This window comes from Dipodomys spectabilis, unplaced genomic scaffold (genome assembly GCF_019054845.1).
Source record: "Dipodomys spectabilis isolate Male_0828 unplaced genomic scaffold, ASM1905484v1 ptg000023l, whole genome shotgun sequence".
NCBI lineage: Eukaryota > Metazoa > Chordata > Mammalia > Rodentia > Heteromyidae > Dipodomys > Dipodomys spectabilis.
The window spans coordinates 4,764,837-4,784,135 of record NW_024870700.1 but is presented as its reverse complement, the minus strand read 5'-3'; the positions used below and the strand labels follow the sequence as shown (position 1 = coordinate 4,784,135).

Here is a 19,299-nt window from a genome sequence, read left to right as displayed (position 1 = left end):
CATGCAATCCATGATCTTTCAGTAAATAAGATTTCTTTTATTTTTGCCGGAAGTGGCGCTGTGGTTCAAGTGGTAGGGCACTAACCTTGAGCTGAAGAGCTGAGGGACAGTGCTCAGGCCCAGAGTTCAGGCCCCACAACGGACCAAAAAAAAAAACAAAAAAACAAAGATTTCTTTTATTTTTGGTCAGTCATGGGATTTGAATTCAGAGCCTAAGTGCTTCATTGAGTTTTGGTGCTTGATCAAGGATAACATTCACCCACTTGCGCAACAGCTCTATTTACTGCTTTTATATGGTTAACTGGAGATGAGCATCTCATGGACTTTATGCCATGTGAATGGCGTTTATCCTTGATTTCAATTTAACATGTTGGTCTAATTGTCTAGTGCTTCCTGATCAGAGACACCCCTTTATTATTACCATACCTTTATCATCCTGCATCTCATTGGTTCTCTTCCACAGAATTCATATTCTTACAGATTAATTTGGGTTAGATATACACATTGGATGAGATTTTCAGCCTACATTATATAAAACTTATTGAAGTATTCTATAAAATTTGTTATGAAGTATTAACCTGAGATACAGATTTTATTTAGAATATTACTTTGCTCACAAATGTAGCTTGACCTTATTTTTATTGCCATAGGTTACTGTATCAACAACTGATAGAAGAAACAATAAACTGATTTTCAAAATAAATTTGGTAGAAATGGATGAGAAGATATTGGTTGACTTCCGGCTTTCTAAGGTATTATTTTAATATTCTTTTTTACAGAAATATTTCTATATATTTCTCTTTTTTAAATTGGCAGTATTGTGATTTGATCTCAGGGCTTCACACTGGCTTAGCAGATGCTTTAGTGCTTGAGCTATGCTTCCAACTAAATTTTTAAAATGGTAGTATATTTTGTATAGAGCTATCCATCTGCACTTTAACTTCATATAGTTTCAATTACTTAAGGACATCTATAGTTCAAGAATATTAAGGTTCCAGAAAGAAACAGCTGATTAGTTTTTAGTTGATTATGGTTTTGAGTGGCATGATGAACTCTTACTGCCTCATTCCATCCCACCCGAGATGCGAGTCATCCTTTCTCCAGCATAAAAATCTTATGCATAGATTTCTGTTATATAGTACTTATCTACTACTCACTTGGTGCTGATTTGATTCTCAGGTTGATTGTTTCAATGTTACAATACTTTTGTAGCTTCCATTTTCTTTTTTTCCTTTCTTTTTTTGTCCAGTTGTGGGGCCTGAACTCTGGGCCTAGGTGCTATCCCTCAGCTCAAAGTTCAAAGCTAGCACTCTACCACTTGAGCCACAGCACCTCTTCCGGCTTTTTTTTTTTTGTGCTTATATGTTGCTGAGGAATAGACCCAGGGCCTCAAGCATACAAGGCAAGCGCTCTACCACTGAGCCACCTCCCCAGCTCCGTTATAATACTTTTATATTCAAGTAAAACTTAGTTGTGGCCCCAAAGTGCAAAGGCTGTAATTTTGTTACAGTGTGTTGTTGTTTTGCTTCATTATTGGCCATTGCTAATTTCTTACTGTCCAGTAGGGAGGCTTAAACTCAGGGTCTCATACATGAACCAGTGCTTGAGGCCCAAGCCCCTTATGATTTAGTTATTTTTCTAGTAGGATTTCATAGATTTGTTTGTTTGTTTGCTTGGGGCTTTTTGCCTGGGCTAGCCTTGGATCAGGATCTTTTTTTTTTTTTTTTTTTGGTGTTCCTGGGGCTTGAACTCAGGCTCTGGGCCCTGTTCCTGGGCTTCTTTAGCTCAAGGCTAGCACTCTACCACTTGAGCCACAGCGCACTTCTGGTTTTTTCTGTTTATGTGGTACTGAGGAATCAAACCCTGGACTTCATGCATGCTAGGCAAGCACTCTACCACTAAGCCTCATTCACAACCCATGAATCAAGATCTTTTTACTTAGCCTCCTGCTTCTGTGCAGCTGAGATGACAGGCATGTACCATTACACCAGCTTTTCTGTGTAGGTATGGGTCTTGCTGATTTTCTGTCTAGGCTGGCCTGAAACCATGATCCTCTCAATCTTCATCTTCCAAGTAGCTTGAATTATAGTTGTAAACCACTGTGCCTGCCACCTTTAATATTTTCAGACATTTTGCTTATTTTCTTGGTTCATATAAATGTATGTCTTTTAAATAAAAATTAAGATTCATAAGCTGTTTGTACATTATAATTTATTGAAGCTTTAGTTTATAGTTAATATTCTCATAGATTTTTCTTCACATTTCTGGTTATTTTTCGTTTTAAAATTCTTGATATTTAAGACTAAATAATGTTTTGTATATGTGGCTCTAAAGAAGGTTGAAGGGCTAGTTACATTGTTTTTGGATTGAATATTTATTAACAGTATTGTTTTGTAGATGCTGGTATGGAATTAAATTATGAAGGATACTACTATAATAAAATTCTTCTCATAACTGAATCTTGGCTTTGTTGCCATGGTAGTGTGGCAAGACTTGAATGTAGTTTTGTAGTTCCTTTTTTGATTATAGCAAACAATGATTTAGGCCCAGAGATATTAACCCTTGAAGTAGGATGTCTTTTTTTTTCTGCTCTGAATTTATAGAGTGGTGAGAACAGAGTCAGGTCAGATTGGTTTTTTTGTTTTAGTGTTTGTAGAATTTGAACTCAAAGACTTGCCAAAATTATGTAGCCATTTCCTTTATCGGAATATCTGATCTTTGTAATAGTCATGAATCTGGTGGCCCAAACCTGTAATCCTAGCATTTGTGAGATCAAAACAACAAGATTTCAGGTTTGAGGCCAGCATGAATTGCATAGAAGACTGTTTCAAAAAACGTATTAGCTGGTTGCCGATGTCTCACACCTATAATCCTAGCTACTCGGGGCTGAGATCTGAGGATTGGGATTCAAAACTAGTCTAGGCAGGAAACTTTATGAGATTCTTATCTCCAATAAATTACTCAGAAAAAACTGTAAGTGGCACTGTAGCTCAAGTGGTAGAGTACTACCTTTAAATAAAAGAAGCTCAGGATAGCACCTAGGCCTGAGTTCAAGCCCCAAGACTGGCCAAAAGAAAAAAAGGTACTGAAGTATGGCTTAAGTGGTAGAGTGCCTGCCTAGCCAATACAAGGCCTGAATGAATGCCAGTCACACCAAAAGAATAAAGAAAAAAAGAGGACCACAAGGGTATTACAGCTGGACATATCTGGGATCTTTGTTTCTGCTTACTAGTAAAGAAAAAATGAACCTTGTGGCACAACTTGTTTTTTGACACCTGTTTTAATATATTATTCCTAATATAGGGTGATGGATTGGAGTTCAAGAGACACTTCCTGAAGATAAAAGGGAAGTTGAGTGATGTTGTGAGCAGCCAGAAGGTTTGGCTTCCTGTCACATGATCCATTTGCTGTGGGATTCCTGGTGAATATAGTGCTGCTTTGTTGACATTATTCTTCCTAGAGAAGATCATTCCATTATGCAAACTGCAGACAGTAGTTCCTGAAGAGTTTTCTTCTCCTCTGTCCAAAACTCAATTATTTGTACATTTTACATATAAATATCCATAATATTTATAATAATGGATCAAATTCATTAGGTATTTCTTCAGATGTGTGCAGTGTCTGAATTTGAAACCCATCTGGTTGAAACTCAAGTATCTATCATCAGATACCTACTTGAGTTGACCAGCTTTTGTGACAACATAATATCCCATTTTTATAGTTTTTTTCATCCAAAAAGCACCTATTTTCTCCATACTGGCTTAATTATAAGGAAAATTTGTCAAAGACTTATCCCTGTGACTTTTGGACAATGGACTTGCCAATTTGTGAAGTAAGGCAAGCTTAAAAGAATGTATCCCCAAACTTTGTACTATATTTTCAATTTTAGTAAATGTGCTGCTGAAGCAAGCCCTGTACATTTTCAAAAGGGTTTGACCAGTAATATAAAACTGTTAGAATGATTAAAACTTTAAGTAGGTATTTTTTCTTTTTCGTTAGTCAAATATAAGATACTGGTTGATCTTTCAAAAAGTTGAGCATACATTCTAGGGCTTAATTGACTCTAAAAATTACTGTTGTACATCTTAAATATTTTTCTATATTATTTCTTACTTTCACAGCCATATTTTAATTCTTTACTACAGAAATAAATTCTATTTTGAAAATGAATATCTAACTCTGTGATCTTATTGGTGACCAAACGTCTAGGAATTATGGAATGAAAGAGAAGTAGGGAGTAAGAAAGCTATCATAGGAAAATAAATAAATAAAAATTAAAAAAAGAAAGCTATCATAGGAATAATTTTGATTCCTCATTAGACTTACTAAAAACTTTTTCTAACAAATTCATATTGAATTTTTTTGGTGGGGGGGGTCCGGTCATGGTTCAGAGTTCAGGCCTGGGCACTGTCCCTCAGCTCTTCAGCTCAAGGCTAGCACTCTACCACTTGAGCCACAACACCACTTCCGGCTTTTTTCTTTTTGCTTATGTGGTGCTGAGGAATCGAACCCAAGGCCTCATGCATGCAAGGCAAGCGTTCTACCACTGAGCCACCTTCCCAGCCCCCAAATTCATATTGAATTTTGCATCTACTTCTATTTCTAGATAAATTATTAATTTAATCAGGTATTTTAGTCTGAAGTAAAACACATTTATGATTAGAGTTTGTTCTGTAGTTTATACTGGCACATTGTGTTACTATAATTTACACAGAAGAATAATATGACTTCTGCATATATTTTCAGTTTATTTAGAGGGTTACCAGTAATTGAACTAATACATTCCTAAGCTGGGAGGAAAATTGTGGAGAATTTTGTGGCAACCACTATCAACCTGTCGAAACTAAAGTTATCTAAGTCTTTTCCCCTAAGCTCTTTTAGCTCCAGCCACTTGATGTTTATTTCCACTTGGGTATCTTAAAAGACATCTCCTGGACTAAAACAGCTTTCAGTTCTTGCCCTTCAAACCCATTCCTTTCCCAGTTTCTTCCAACTTAATAAGTTATATTTTCAGCTTCCCAAGACTCTAAGCAATAATCCTTGATACTTTCCTCCCGCATATTCTACATTTAGTTCAACAAGTATTGTTCAGTTCAGCAGCTGTATATCCTAATCCACTCAGGTTTGAAGCAGACATCTCTTTTTATATTTCTTGTTCCTTCAGCAATTTGCTTCTAGAATGATCTCTCTAAAGTGTGAATTCCATTTCCTTGCCCCTATTTCCAATTCTTAATGATTTCATCACACTTAAAAGTTCAGAATTCTGTCTCAACTACACAAGTTTATGTGAATGTCCTCTGGCCACAGGAATGGCTTCATCTGCTACTCCTTATTCATTCTGCCCTAGCTTTGTTAATATTCCTATTCTCAACTAGCACATTCCCTCCTCAGGATCTTCTCACTTATTGCTCCTTTTACATGTAGTACTTTACATGTAGTACTTTAGTCCCAAATATTCATGTTTTATTTTGGGGCTCTACTTAAATGCCATTTACTCTGCAAAGTCTTTCTCAAACTTACTTAAAATAGTCTCCCTCTGTCATTCTCTTTACTTTTTAGTGTAGTATAGTATAGTATAGAGCATAATACTTTATTATTATTTCCTTCAGTGCTAGAGATCAAACCTAAGGCCTCTCACACATGCTGGGAAAGCACTTTACCTCTGAGGCATATCCCTAGCCATGATGTGGGATATTTTTGTTTATTAAATATTTGTTTCCTTATTTGAGTATGTAGTATGTAAGCTCCTTGAGGTCATGGATCCTGTCTAATCAGGTCTCTATGTCTAGTGCCTAGAATAGTTTCTATAAATTATGGCACACAAAATGAATATCTGTTTAACAAATTACTCTTGGACTGATCTCATCTACCTTAAATAAGTGTGTAGGTTGGGTTCATTTTTATTTCTACTGCTGCCATTCTAGTTCAAGCACTTTCAGCCCTAGATTTGTTCATTGCCTAGCCCTTTTCCCCTCAATCTTTGCATATTGCCCTAAATCATTACTTTTTAAATATAAATTGTACTGTGACCCTCTCTTACATTAAAACTGGACCATAAACTCTACTTTGACCTACCTAGCTCTTCATGGTTCACTCCCTGGCCTCTACTTACAGCACTCCAGACAGTTGCTTTCTTTTTGTGCATTGAATATACCAAGGCACATTCCCTCTCAGAGCCTTGAGGCTTACTTAAGCTCCCTATACCTGGAACCCCTTCCAGTAGATTACATGACTGACTATTCAAATCTCAGCTCAAATGTTTCTATCACACCTAGCCCATATCATATTATTCTCTTCTCTTTTCTTCACAGAACTAGTCACTATCTGAAATGACCTGTTTATAGCCTGCTTCCCCAACCAAAATGTAAGCTTAAACTTCAATGTTCACTTTTGTATATCCCATGTGTAAAACAGCACCTGGAGCATATATGTGCAAAATATTCAAAAAGTGAATGAATATAATTAAATATTAGATGAGAAATGTACCATTATACGTGAGGAAGGGAATAAATGGATAGAAAATAAATCAGCAGCTGGAATTTCTATTAGAATGGTGGGGGAAAACCAGTTTTCAGATTTGGCCAGACCAGCTCTGACAGTTATGTAAACACTGGCAGTTGCTTCTGAAAATGCTTTTAGAGTGGTATAACAGGATTGAACAGTAGTTCTATCTTTAGTTTTTTAAGGAAATCCCACACTGATTTCCATAGTGACTATAGTGATTTACATTCCCATCAACCATGTATGAAGGTACCTGTTCTTCACATCCTTGCCGCACTTACTGTTTTCTTGAGAAGGCCATTTTGACTGGGGTGAGATTGAATCTCAGGGTTGTTTTGATTTTGATTTCCTTTATGGTTAAGGTATTGAACAAACATTTTTCATGCATTTAATTAGCCATTTGTACTTTTGAAAACTTTTGTTTGCCCAGTTATCAAATTATTTCTTGGTGTTTAGTTTTTGAAGGTCATTTTTTGCTTTCTTATTAGCATATATTAGTTGTGCATGGGGATTTCATTTTTATACTTCTTTTTTTTTTTTGTCTGTCGTGGGGCTTGAACTCTGGGCCTGGGCGCTGTCCCTCAGCTCTTCAGCTCAAGGCAAGCGCTCTACCACTTGAGCTACAGCGCCACTTCCGGTTTTTTGGTGGTTTATTGGAGATAGGAGTCTCACGGTCTCTCCTGCCCGGGCTGGCTTTGAACGGCGATCCTCAGATCTCAGCCTCCTGAGTAGCTAGGATTACAGGCGTGAGCCACCAGTGCCTGGCTCATTTTTATGCTTCTATACAACATTCTTTCATGATAAAAGCTCTGAAGAGGGGCTGGGAAGTTGGCTCAGTGGTAGAGTGCTTGCCTTGCATGCATGAGGCCCTGGGTTCGATTCCTCAGAAAAAAGCCAGAAGTGGTGCTGTGACTCAAGTGGTAGGGCACTAGCCTTGAGCTGAAGAGCTGAGGGGACAGTGCCCAGGCCCAGAGTTCAGCCCCCAAACTGGCAAAAAAAAAAAAAAAAGCTCTGAAGAAACTAGGAACAGAGAGGGATGTACCTCAACATACTAATGGCTGTGTGGCCAATATCATAGTAAATGAGTAAAAACTAAAACTATTTTCTTTAAAGTCAGGAATGGGACAAAGGTGTTCACTCTCCTTACTCCTGCTCAATGTAGTACTATAATTTGTAGCCAGAGCAATGAGAAAAGGGAAAAAATAAAAAGGGATTCAAATAGGGAAAGGAGTCAAAGAAGTTACAGGTGATATGATCTTATGCCCAAAAGACTAAAAACTCCATTAAAAAACTCTTAGCAGTCATAAACATCATTAAAGTAGGAGGATAAAAAAAAAATAAGCACACAAAATCAGTAGTTTCACTTTATATCAACAATGACCTGGTTGGAAAAGGAATGAGGAAAATAATTCCATTCACAATAGTCTCAAAAAAATTAAAGTTAAGTACCTAGGAATGTTTCACTAAAGAAGTAGTAGATCTCTACAATGAAACCTTTAAATCTGAAGAAATCAAAGAAGACACCAGAAAAAATTGAAAGACCTCTCATGTTTATGGATCAGCAGATTTGACATTGTAAAAATGTATGACCAAAAGCAATCTATATAATTAGTGCAATTCCCAGAAAAATTCCAATGACATTCTTGACAGAGGTAGGAAAAATCAAATCTGAAAGTTCATACAGAAAACACAAAAAACCTTAAATGACCAAAGTGATCCTGAAAAAAAGCAACACTGCAGGTCTCTGATGGCTCACACCTGTAATCCTAGCTACTTAGGAGACTGAGATCTGAGGATCATAGTTTGAAGCTAACTGGGCCAACAGTAAAGCCGTGGCTCAAGTGATAGTGCCACCCCTGAACAAAGAAGCTCAGGACAAGGCCCAAGCCCTGAGTTCAAGCCCTAGGTCCAACACACACACACACATGCCCTTAGTTCAAGCCCTAGGTCCAACACACACACACACACACACACACACACATGCCTTGAGTTCAAGCCCTAGGTCCAACACACACACACACACACATGCCCTTAGTTCAAGCCCTAGGTCCAACACACACACACACACACACACACACATGCCCTTAGTTCAAGCCCTAGGTCCAACACACACGCGCGCGTGCGTGCGCCCAACACACACACACACCACTAGAAGTATCATAATACCTGACTTAAAACTATACTATAGGAGAGCAAGGGAAGGGGTGACATCCAAATGAAATGTACTCATTATTGACTTATATAACTGTAACCCTTTTAACGTCACCTTTAGAGAACAATTTTAAAAAATCTATACTATAGAGCTGTTGCAGCAAAAACAGCATAAAAACAGACACATAGACTAGTAGAATAAAAAATAAGGATCCAGAAATAAACCATGTAGCTTTCTACAAGGGCCAAGTACATATATTAGAGAAAAGGCTCCTTTTTAACTAATGATGCTGGGAAAACTGGATATCTGTGTACATACAGGAATCTGCTATTAGATCCCTGCCTCTTGCTCTGTACCAATATCAAAGTGGATCCAGGGATCTTTATGTAAGACCTGAAACTTTGAAACTACAAAACTACAGCAAAAAGTAATGCACAGACATAGGCAATCATTTCCAACAAGCCAACAAATAAGAGGAAGAATTGACAAATGGGAAGAGGAAGAATTGACAAATGGGATGGCTTCAAACTAAAAAGCTTCTGAAAAGCAAAAGTAACATTCACAATGAGTGATTTAATCACCAGAATGTATGTGGAGCTGAAAAAGTGAAACTGTTGTAGAATCAAAAACTGAATAGATGGACAAATGAACTGAACAGACAATTCTTGAAAGGAGAAATACAAATAGCTAAAAAATACATGAAGAAATGCGTGGCATTCCTGCAAATAAAGAAAATGCAAATAAAGCATTGGTTTAATCTCATTTGAGTCAAAATAGCATCAATGCATTATGACTCAAGTGGTGGGAGTGCCTACCTATCAAACAAGGTCCCTGAGTTCAAACCTCAGTACTGCAACGCACACACTCCCAGGAGCACCATCAACAACAAATGCTAGTTAGCCAGACACTGGTGGCTCACACCTCTAATCCTAAGTACTCAAGAGGCTGAGATTTGAGGATCACAATTCAATGCCAGCCCAGGCAGGAAAGTCCATGAGACTATTATTTCCAATTAACCACCAGAAAACTGAAAGTGGCACTGTATCTCAAAAGTGGTAGAGTGCTAGTCTTGAGCAAAAGAGTTCAAGGGACAGTGCCTGAACTATGAGTGACCAAGTTTTTTTTTAAATGTGATACAATAGAATATTATTTAGCCATAGAAAGTAAATAAATATATATATATGAGATCATAATGAAAGGGAAGTAAACCAGGGTCAGAGGGATAATGGTTGGTAAATTTTCTCTCATGCAGAATCTGTATCTAAAAAGATAAGCATGCACACATGCAAACATCCACACATACACAAAGAACATAATTGTATTACAGGGACTGTTGTGGGGATGAAGTGGGGGAGGAAGAGGGAAAGTGAATGAAGTATGTATATTTACAGTGAAACCCTTTTGTACTAGTGGGAATGAGGAGAGCAAATGGGGAGGGTGAAGGAGACCCTTTATAGTTGAAGTACCATATATACACACACACACACACACACACACGTGTGTGTGTGTGTGTGTGTATGTGTATGTATGTAAGAAAATAGAGCAGTTGAAATTGTCTTGAGAGAAGAAAGAAAAAAGAGGGGGGAGAATTTCAATAATTGCACTTGGGGTTTAAAATCAGAGCCTTGCCCTTAACAGACAGGCAGTCTATACTTGAGCCACACTCTAGCCCTGGAGTTTTGTATACTGGCAAAGGTTATCTTTGTGTAGATGCTCTTTTGATTCTGCTTATTGTTTCCTTTGCTATACAGAAGCTATTTAATTTGATGTGATCTCACTTTTAAAATCTAGTTATTATTTGAGCAAGAGGGATTCTATTCAGAAAAGCCTTACCCCATGACTTATTCTAGTAGTTTTAAATTTTCTGGCCTAACAAGATTTTTTTTTTTTGGGGGGGTCTGGTCGTGGGGCCTGAACTCTGGGCCTGGGCGCTGTCCCTCAGCTCTTCAGCTCAAGGCTAGCGCTCTACCACTTGAGCCACAGCGCCACTTCCAGCTTTTTTTCTTTTTTGCTTATGTGGTGCTGAGGAATCGAACCCAGGGCCTCATGCATGCAAGGCAAGTGCTCTACCACTGAGCCACCTTCCCAGACCCAAGATATTTTTTTTAACTTCTTGTTTCCATTTAACATTAACATCTTGATCCATTTTGTATTGACTTTTAACTTTTTTTTGTCTTTTCTTTTTTGGTCCTGGGGATTGAACCCAGGATGTTGCACTTGCTAGGCAAGTGCTTTGCCACTGAGTTACATCCCAGCCTAGCTTTAGTCTTCAACATGTGGGTATCCAGTTGGTTACTTGTTTTTTGTTAGTCATAGGGCTTGAACTCTGGGCCTGGGTGCTGTCCCTGAGCTCTTCAGCTCAAGGCAATTGCTCTACCACTTGAGCCATAGCACTACTTTTGGTTTTCTGGTGGTTAATTGGAGATAAGAGTCTCATGGATGTTCCTGCCTGGGCTGGCTTTGAGCCATGATCCTCAGATCTCAGCCTCCTGAGTAGCTAGGATTACAGGCATGAGCTACCAATGGTTACTATTTTAAACACCATTTGCTGAAAAGAGACTATCTTCTCTGCAAATTGGCTTTTGATGCCTTTATAAAAACTCAGATGTCTCTAGCTCTTTGTGCTTATTTCTGGAGTTTGAATTCTGTTCCATTACATACATTGTCAAGGTCTTTCATGCTTCTAAGTGGATTTTAAGATTGAGTTTTGTATTTCTGTGAAGAAAGACATTGGGATTTTTATAGGATTGCATTTTGTAGATTGCTTTTGATAATATATTCATTTTCACTGTATTAATTCTAATGATCCACCAGTGTCTCACCCCTGTAATCCTAGCTATTCAGGAAGCTGAGATCTGAGAATCACAGTTCAAAGCCAGCCCATGCAAGAAAGTTTCTTATCTCCACCTAACTACCAAAAAAGCCAAAAGTGGAGCTATGGCTCAAGTGGTATAGTACTAGCTTCGACAGCCCAGACCCTGAGTTCAAGCCCCAGAACTGGCACAAAATAAATAAATCTAATGATCTATGAAATGGAAGGAGTCCTCTTTAATTTTTTTCTTCAATGTTTTATAGTTTGAGGTCTTCGATATCCTTAGGATTATTCCTAGGTATTTTTCATTTGGACTATTGTGAATAATTTTCCTAATTTTATTCTCAGCCTGTTCATTGTTAGTATATAGAAAAACTATTGGTTTTAAGGTGTAGATTTTGTATCCTCTACTTTGTCAAAAGTGTTTATCAAACTTGAGTTTTCTGGTATAGTGTTCATGGACCTTTAGGATTTTATCATCTGCAAATGCTGATAATTTGACTTCTTCCTTTATATTTATATCTCCTTTATTTCTCTTGAATTCTTGATTTGGCTAAGAATTCTAACTATACTGAGTAAGAGTGAGTAAAGTGAAAACTTTTTGTTGAAATGGCTTCAGTTTTTGTTGAAATGGCTTGTTTTTCCTCATTTAGGATGATGTCATACAAACCCTTGTACTAAGCTGAGGTAGTTTTCCTCTATTCCTAGTTTATCAAGACTTTTATCAAATGAAAAGTTGTTGAATTTCATCAAAGGCTTTTTTTGGATCTATTGAGATTATTCTTTTAATTGGTTTGTGTATGTTGAACTATTCTTCTCTGGATTGAAACCAACTTGATCATGGTTATGCTGTTTTAAATACATTCTTGAATTCAGTTTTGAGGGGTTTTCTTTTTGTTTGTTTTGATTTTGTTTTCTGTGTTTTGTTGTTGTTGTTACCAGTTCTGGAACTTGAACTAGGGCCTAAACACTGTTCCTGAGCTTTTTTGCTCAAGGCTAGTGCTCTATTTGTTTAGCCACAGCTTCACTTCTGGCTCTTTTGGGGGATTACCTGGAGATTAAGTGTCTTGCAGGCTTTCCTGTCTGAGCTGGCTCTGAACCTTGATCCTCAGATCTTAGCCTTCTGGGTAACTAGGATTACAGGCATGAGCCACCTGCACCCAGCATTTTGTAAGTATTTATTTATTTAGTCCTGGAGCTTGAACTCAGGGCCTGGGCATTGTCCCTGAGCCTCTTTGTGCTCAAGGCTAGCACTCTACCACTGAGTCACAGAATAGTTTTTATTGGATATAAAAGTATCATGGACTTTCCTGCCCATCTGGCTTTGAACCTCGATTCTCAGATCTCAGCCTTCTGGGAAACTAGGATTACAGGTATGAGCCACTGGTGCCTGGCTAGTTTAAAAATATTTTATTGAGAATTATGTGTTCATCAGGGAAATTAGTCTATAATTTTTTCATTCTGTCCTTAATCTGGTTTCGGTATCAGGGTACCTTACTTCATAGAATGAGTTTTTTTTTTTTTTTTTTTTTTTATTGTAAAGCTACTATACAGAGGGTCACAGTTACATGAGTGAGGTTATGAGTACACTTCCTCTTGAACATTGTTACCCCCTCCATTGTTTTCCCCCTACCATCCCCTCCCTCCCTCCCTTCCCCAAGGTTCTTTTTTTTTTTTTTTTTTTTTTTTGATTGTGATTAAATGATTACATAATTTCAAAGTCACAAGTTCATTCTAACTTCCCTGGAGCAAATTGTCTACCACAGTCTGTAATATATAACAGTGTTCACATGTTATATACCATATTTGTGATCAGCAGCATGAGGATATTTAGTAGTGGTTCAACCAGATGAGCGGGAGTTCTTTGTTTCTTAAGTCCTGTTAGTTTTGTCGTATCACTAACCTTTTGGATTTAGCATCCACTTATGAGGGAGACCATGTACCGTTTGTCTCTTCGTTCTTGGCTTACCTCGCTCAACATGATTCCTTCTAGCTCCATCCATTTCCCTGCAAATGCCATTATTTTGTCATTTCTAATGGCTGCATAATATTCCATTGTGTATAGATACCACAATTTTTGGATCCATTCATCTGTGGTGGGGCACCTAGGTTGTTTCCATATCCTAGCTATTGCGAACAGTGCTGCAATAAACATGGAGGTGCACGTGTCCTTGTATATTGGTTCCTGTTGTTCAGGGTAGATGCCTAGAAGTGGTATGACTGGGTCGTAAGGGAGGTCAATCTTTAGCTTTCTAAGGACCCTCCAGACTGCTTTCCAAAGTGGTTGTATAAGTGTACATTCCCACCAGCAGTGTAATAGGGTTCCTCTTTCTCCACATCCCCTCCAGCATTTGTCGTTGGCTGATTTGTGGATGTGGGACATTCTGACTGGGGTAAGGTGGTATCTCAGGGTTGTCTTTATTTGCATTTCCTTCACCACCAGGGATGATGAACATTTCCTCATGTGTTTCTTTGCCATTTTTATTTCTTCATTTGAGAAGTCCCTCTTTAGTTCCCTTGCCCATTTAGTAATTGGTTTGTTAGGTTTGGGAGGGATTAGTTTCTTGAGTTCCCTGTATATACAGGATGTTAACCCCTTGTCTGATATATTGCTGGTAAATATTTTTTCCCAATTAGTTGGTTGTCTTTCTAGCTTAGTTGCGATAGATTTAGCTGTGCAGAAGCTTTTTATTTTAAGGTAGTCCCATTTGTCGAGTCTCTCTCCAACTTGTTGTGACCCTGGGACTCTGTTCAGGAAGTTCCTTCCTGTGCCTATTAGTTCAAGTGTCTCTCCTACTCTGTCCTGCAGTAGTTTCAGAGATTCAGGTTTAATGTTAAGGTCTTTAATCCATTTTGAGTTGATGTTGGTGCATGGTGATAGGCTGGGGTCCACTTTTAGTTTTCTGCATGTGGCTGCCCAGTTTTCCCAGCACCAGCGGTTGAAGAGGCTGTGTTTCTTCCATTGTATGTCTTTGGCTCCTTTGTCGAATATCAGCTGGCTGTAGGCCTGTGGATTTATATCTGGATCTTCTATTCTGTTCCATTGGTCTTCGGGTCTGTTTTTGTGCCAGTACCATGCTGTCTTTGTGATTATAGCTCTGTAGTAGAGTTTGAAGTTCGGCATGGATAGCCCTCCCATATTGTCTTTATCCCCTAGAATTGTTTTGGCTATTCTAGGTCTTTTGTTGTTCCATATAAATTTTTGGACTGTTTTCTGTATTTCAGTGATGTACGTCATTGGGATTTTAATAGGAATTGCATTGAATTTGTATATTAATTTTGGAAGTATCACCATCTTTACTATATTAAGTCGGCCTATCCAGGAGCATGGGAGGTCTTTCCATTTCCTAGTGTCTTCTGCAATTTCTTTCTTTAACTTTTTATAGTTCTCATTAAATAGTTCTTTTACATCTTTGGTTAGGTTAATTCCTAAATATTTTATTTTTTGGGAGGTTATTGTGAATGGGGTTGCTCCCTTTATTTCCCTCTCTTCCTGTGCGTTATCAGTGTATAGGAAGGCAACTGATTTTTGTGGGTTTATTTTGTATCCTGCTATTTTGCCGAAGTGACTTATGATTTCTAAAAGTTTGGGGATGGAGTTTTTGGGATCGTGGAGGTATAGTATCATGTCGTCTGCAAAAAGGGATAGTTTCACTTCTTCTTTCCCTATGCGGATCCCTTTAATGTCTTTTTCTTGCCTTATTGCCCTGGCTAAGGGTTCTAGGACTATGTTGAAGAGGAGTGGAGACAGTGGACATCCTTGCCTTGTTCCTGTTTTTAGGAGGATTGGTTGTAGCTTTTCCCCATTAAGTATAATATTGGCTATTGGTCTGTCATAAATGGCTTTTATTGTTTTTAGAAATGTTCCTTCTATTCCTATTTTCTCCAGAGCTTTTAGCATGAATGAATGTTGAATTTTATCAAAGGCCTTTTCTGCATCTGTGGCGATAATCATGTGATTCTTGACCTTGGCTCTGTTGATATGCTGGATTACATTTATTGACTTACGTATGTTAAACCATCCCTGTGTCTCTGGGATGAAGCCTACCTGATCATAGTGTATTATTTTTTTTATGTGTTTCTGGATTCTGTTAGCTAGAATCTTGTTAAGGATCTTTGCATCTGTGTTCATCAAGGAGATTGGCCTGTAATTCTCCTTTTTGGTTGGGTCTTTGCCTGGTTTGGGGATGAGTGTGATATTGGCTTCGTAGAATGAGTTTGGGATAGCTCCCTCCTTCTCTGTTTCTCTGAAGAGCTTGAGGAGTATGGGTATTAGTTCTTCTTTAAAGGTCTTATAGAATTCTGCTGTGAATCCATCTGGTCCTGGGCTTTTTTTTGTTGGAAGACTTTTGATAGCTTCCTGTATCTCATTATAGGATATTGGCTTATTTAATTGGTTAACTTCTTCTTTGCTCAGTTTGGGTAACTTGTATTTCTCTAAAAATGCATCCATTTCCGCCAGATTTTCTTCCTTTAGAGAGTATAGCTTTTGAAAGTAGTCTGTTAGAATTGTTTGGATATCTTGGGTACGTGTTGTGATGTTTCCCGTGGCATCCCTAATCCTATTAATATGGGTTTCCTCTCTTCTTTTTTTAATTAATCTTGCCAACGGGCCATCAATTTTGTTTATTTTTTCAAAGAACCAGCTTTTTGTTTGGTTTATTTTGGTTATGGTTTTCTGATTTTCTAATTGGTTAATCTCTGCTCTCAATTTGGTTATCTGGCTTCGTCTAGTAGCTTTAGGTCCCATTTTTTCTTGTTTTTCTAGCTGTTTTAGTTGCAACATGAGATTATTTACTTGGTCTGTCTCCATTCTCTTGATGTGGGCACTGAGGGCAATAAATTTGCCCCTCAGGACTGCTTTTGCTGTGTCCCACAAGTTTCTTTGTGAGGTGTTTTCATTTTCATTGAGTTCTAGGAACTGCTTTATTTCTTCTCTGATCTCTTCTGTTACCCAGGCCTTGTTAAGGAGTGTGCTGTTCAATTTCCATGTATTAGAGAAATTTCTGCGGTATGCTTTGTTATTGAGAGCTAGCTTGATTCCACTGTGGTCAGATAGGATACAGGGGATTATGTCGATCCCTTTGTATTTGCTTAAGTTCCTTGAATGAACTATGATATGGTCTATTTTGGAGAAAGTTCCATGAGCTGCTGAGAAGAATGTGTACTGTGTTGTTTTAGGGTGAAATACTCGGTAGATGTCAGTTAATTCCGCTTGAAGTATGGCCTCACTTAATTCGGTAGCTTCTTTGCCAATCCTCTGGTTGGTAGACCTGTCCTTTGGTGAGAGTGGCGTGTTAAAGTCTCCTAGTATTATCGTATTGGGATCTATTTTATTCTGTAAGTTTGAGAGCATTTGTTTAACATATCTGGGTGCACCGATATTTGGGGCATATAAGTTGATGATGGTTATATCCTCCTCTTGGATTGTTCCCTTTATTAATATGTAATGTCCGTCCTTGTCTTTCTGTACTGATTTTAATGAAAAGTTTATTTTGTCAGATATCAGGATAGCTACACCTGCTTTCTTATTGGGGGAATTTGATTGGTAGATCCTTTTCCACCCCTTCACTCTGAGTTTGTTTGTATGTTTGGCTGAGAGGTGGGTCTCCTGAAGGCAACAGATGGATGGGTCTTGTTTTCTGATCCAGTCCTCAGTTCGTTTTCTTTTAATTGGCGAATTCAGCCCATTTATATTAAGAGAAAGTATAGAGAGATGCATTGTTGTCCCTGCCATTCCGTTTTCCTAAGTTTTTCTTCTTTCCTTTCCTCCTGTGCTTGCTCAGTTAGACTTTGAGTAATGCCTGTTTGGGGCAGGTCCCAGTTCCTGGTTGCTTTCTTCAGGTTGTGTCCCCCCTCTTAGAATTCTTTGTAATGCTGGCTTAATGTTTATGTATTCATTTAGTTTTTCTTTGCTATTAAAAGTTTTCAGTTCTCCATCGAATGTGAATGCTAGCTTTGCCGGGTATATCAGTCTGGGTTGGCAGTTATTGGCTCTCAGGGCTCGTATGGTGCTTTCCCAGGCTTTTCTTGCATTCATTGTTTGTGTGGAGAGATCTGCAGTGATTCTAATTTTTTTCCCGTTGTAGTATAGCTCCTTCTTCATTTTTGCTGCATGCAGGATTGTTTCCTTATTATTCAGATCCATCATTGTTACTATTATGTGCCTAGAAGTGTTTCTCCTGGGATCTTGCTTGTTGGGTGTTCGATAAGCTTTTGTGATGTAGTTAAGATGGTCGTTTTTGAGGTGGGGAAAATTTTCATTGACTATCTTGTTAAATAGGTGTTGCATTCCCTTGCTCTGGAATTCCTCACCTTCGTCCACTCCGATTATGCGAAGGTTAAATTTTTTAGCATTATCTGCTTGCTCTTGAATTTCCCTTTGGTTTAATTTGAGTGATTTTTCCATATCTGTCACTTTTTGGTCCAGTTGGTGTATTCTGTCTTCTGTATCTGACACTCTACCTTCCATTTCATTCACTCTGTTGACCGTGGCTTCTATTGTGGTTTGCATGATGGAAATGGATCCCTTTATGGATTCAATGTTGGTTCTCAGAGTACTGATCTCACCTCTCAATGAGGTGATATCAGTATGCATTACCTCTAATTTGGCGTTTATCTCACTTCTTACTGAGGTTTGTGCAGCTTCTATTTTTGCATCCAATTTTTGTTTGATATCCTGTATATCTTTTGATAGTTCATCCTTGTGCTCTTTCAATTTCTGATCCATTTCTCGCTTTATTTCTTGAGTCATTGCCTCCAGCAACCCTTGGATGTAGTTTTTGTCTTCCATTCCTGCTTTGCTCCCACTGGGGCTCTCCCCTGCGTGGCTGCTGGCTTTTGAGGTGAGCTTGCTGTCCTGGGTAGTGGTAAACCTTGTGATTTTTCTCTGTGATTTTCGCATGGGGGTTCAGGAGACTGCTCTTCAATCTTGTTTTGGTGTGTCTGTCTTTGCTTGGTTGCTGATTCTCTATTGGTAGAGAGAGTCTGTGTCTGATCTGGATTCTGTTGGGAGCCTATTTCCAGCTGCTATTCACTTAGGATTCTCAGCTCTCTGCTGTAGCAATTCCCGCCTTTGGAAGGGTTGAGCAGCCTAGACTGCTTGTGTTTGCTCCTGCGGGTGCTCTTGGGAAGATCAGATGCTCTGGATGCACTCTCCCAAATACTGGAGTCTGCTATGGGCTCCTGATGTGTTTTTGTTTGTTTTGGGCTGGTTGTGGGCTTGAACTCTGGGTTTGGGTGCTGTCCCTCAGCTCTTCAGCTCAGGGCTGGCACCCTACCATTTGAGCCACAGCCCCACTTCTGACCCTTTTTGCTTTGTTCAGGCGCCGGTCCCCTGGCCTGGTTCCGGCCCCAGCCTGGAGCGCGCTCGTTAGGCCTGTGCTAATGTGTATACCACCTTGGTTATGCAGCCTGGAGGACACAGTTCAAATTTCTTCTACTGTTGGTAGTCTTGACCCAGGGGCACTGTTCCTGGCTTGAGCATTTAAGCTCCCTTCCCGGGGCGCTCTTGCTCTGGCCTGGCCAGCAGAGTGTGCTCCACCGGCTGGTGGGGCTCTCGAACAGTTCCCAGTTTTAGTGGGTCCTGTGGTCCGGGTGTTGGGGTAGGGAGTCTAGGTCAGGGTCTGGGGATTCCCTCCAGCTCTGGTCTCCCTTGATGGATTCCCTGTCCCCTGATGGGTACTCACCCTGTAGGTCGTCAGTTGTTGTTGCAGTCCGAGTTCAGTTGGGGTGGTTGCGGGCTGGGTTGGGCGGCCCCCCGCCGGGTCGTTGCGATCGCGACAGGTCCCTTTGTGGCGCTGCTGGTGCCGGGCGGCTTTGGCGGGATGGAGCC

At 39.1% G+C, this 19,299-nt stretch overlaps 1 protein-coding gene across 4 annotated transcripts in view; it reads left to right on the top strand.

Annotated features, from left to right (window-relative positions):
• Window positions 1–19,299, top strand: part of Chek1 (checkpoint kinase 1) — a 41,460-nt gene that overhangs the window by 14,681 nt on the left and 7,480 nt on the right. For 2 of the 4 annotated variants that reach the window (XM_042674963.1, XM_042674962.1), the window contains exons 12-13: window positions 651–752; window positions 3,304–4,170. In XM_042674963.1, the coding sequence (XP_042530897.1) occupies window positions 651–752; window positions 3,304–3,399 (198 nt within the window). In that variant the 3' untranslated portion in view covers window positions 3,400–4,170. Of the gene's footprint in view, window positions 1–650; window positions 753–3,303; window positions 4,171–19,299 lie in introns of those variants that run through there. The other 2 variants (XM_042674965.1, XM_042674964.1) reach the window with 2 other exon arrangements.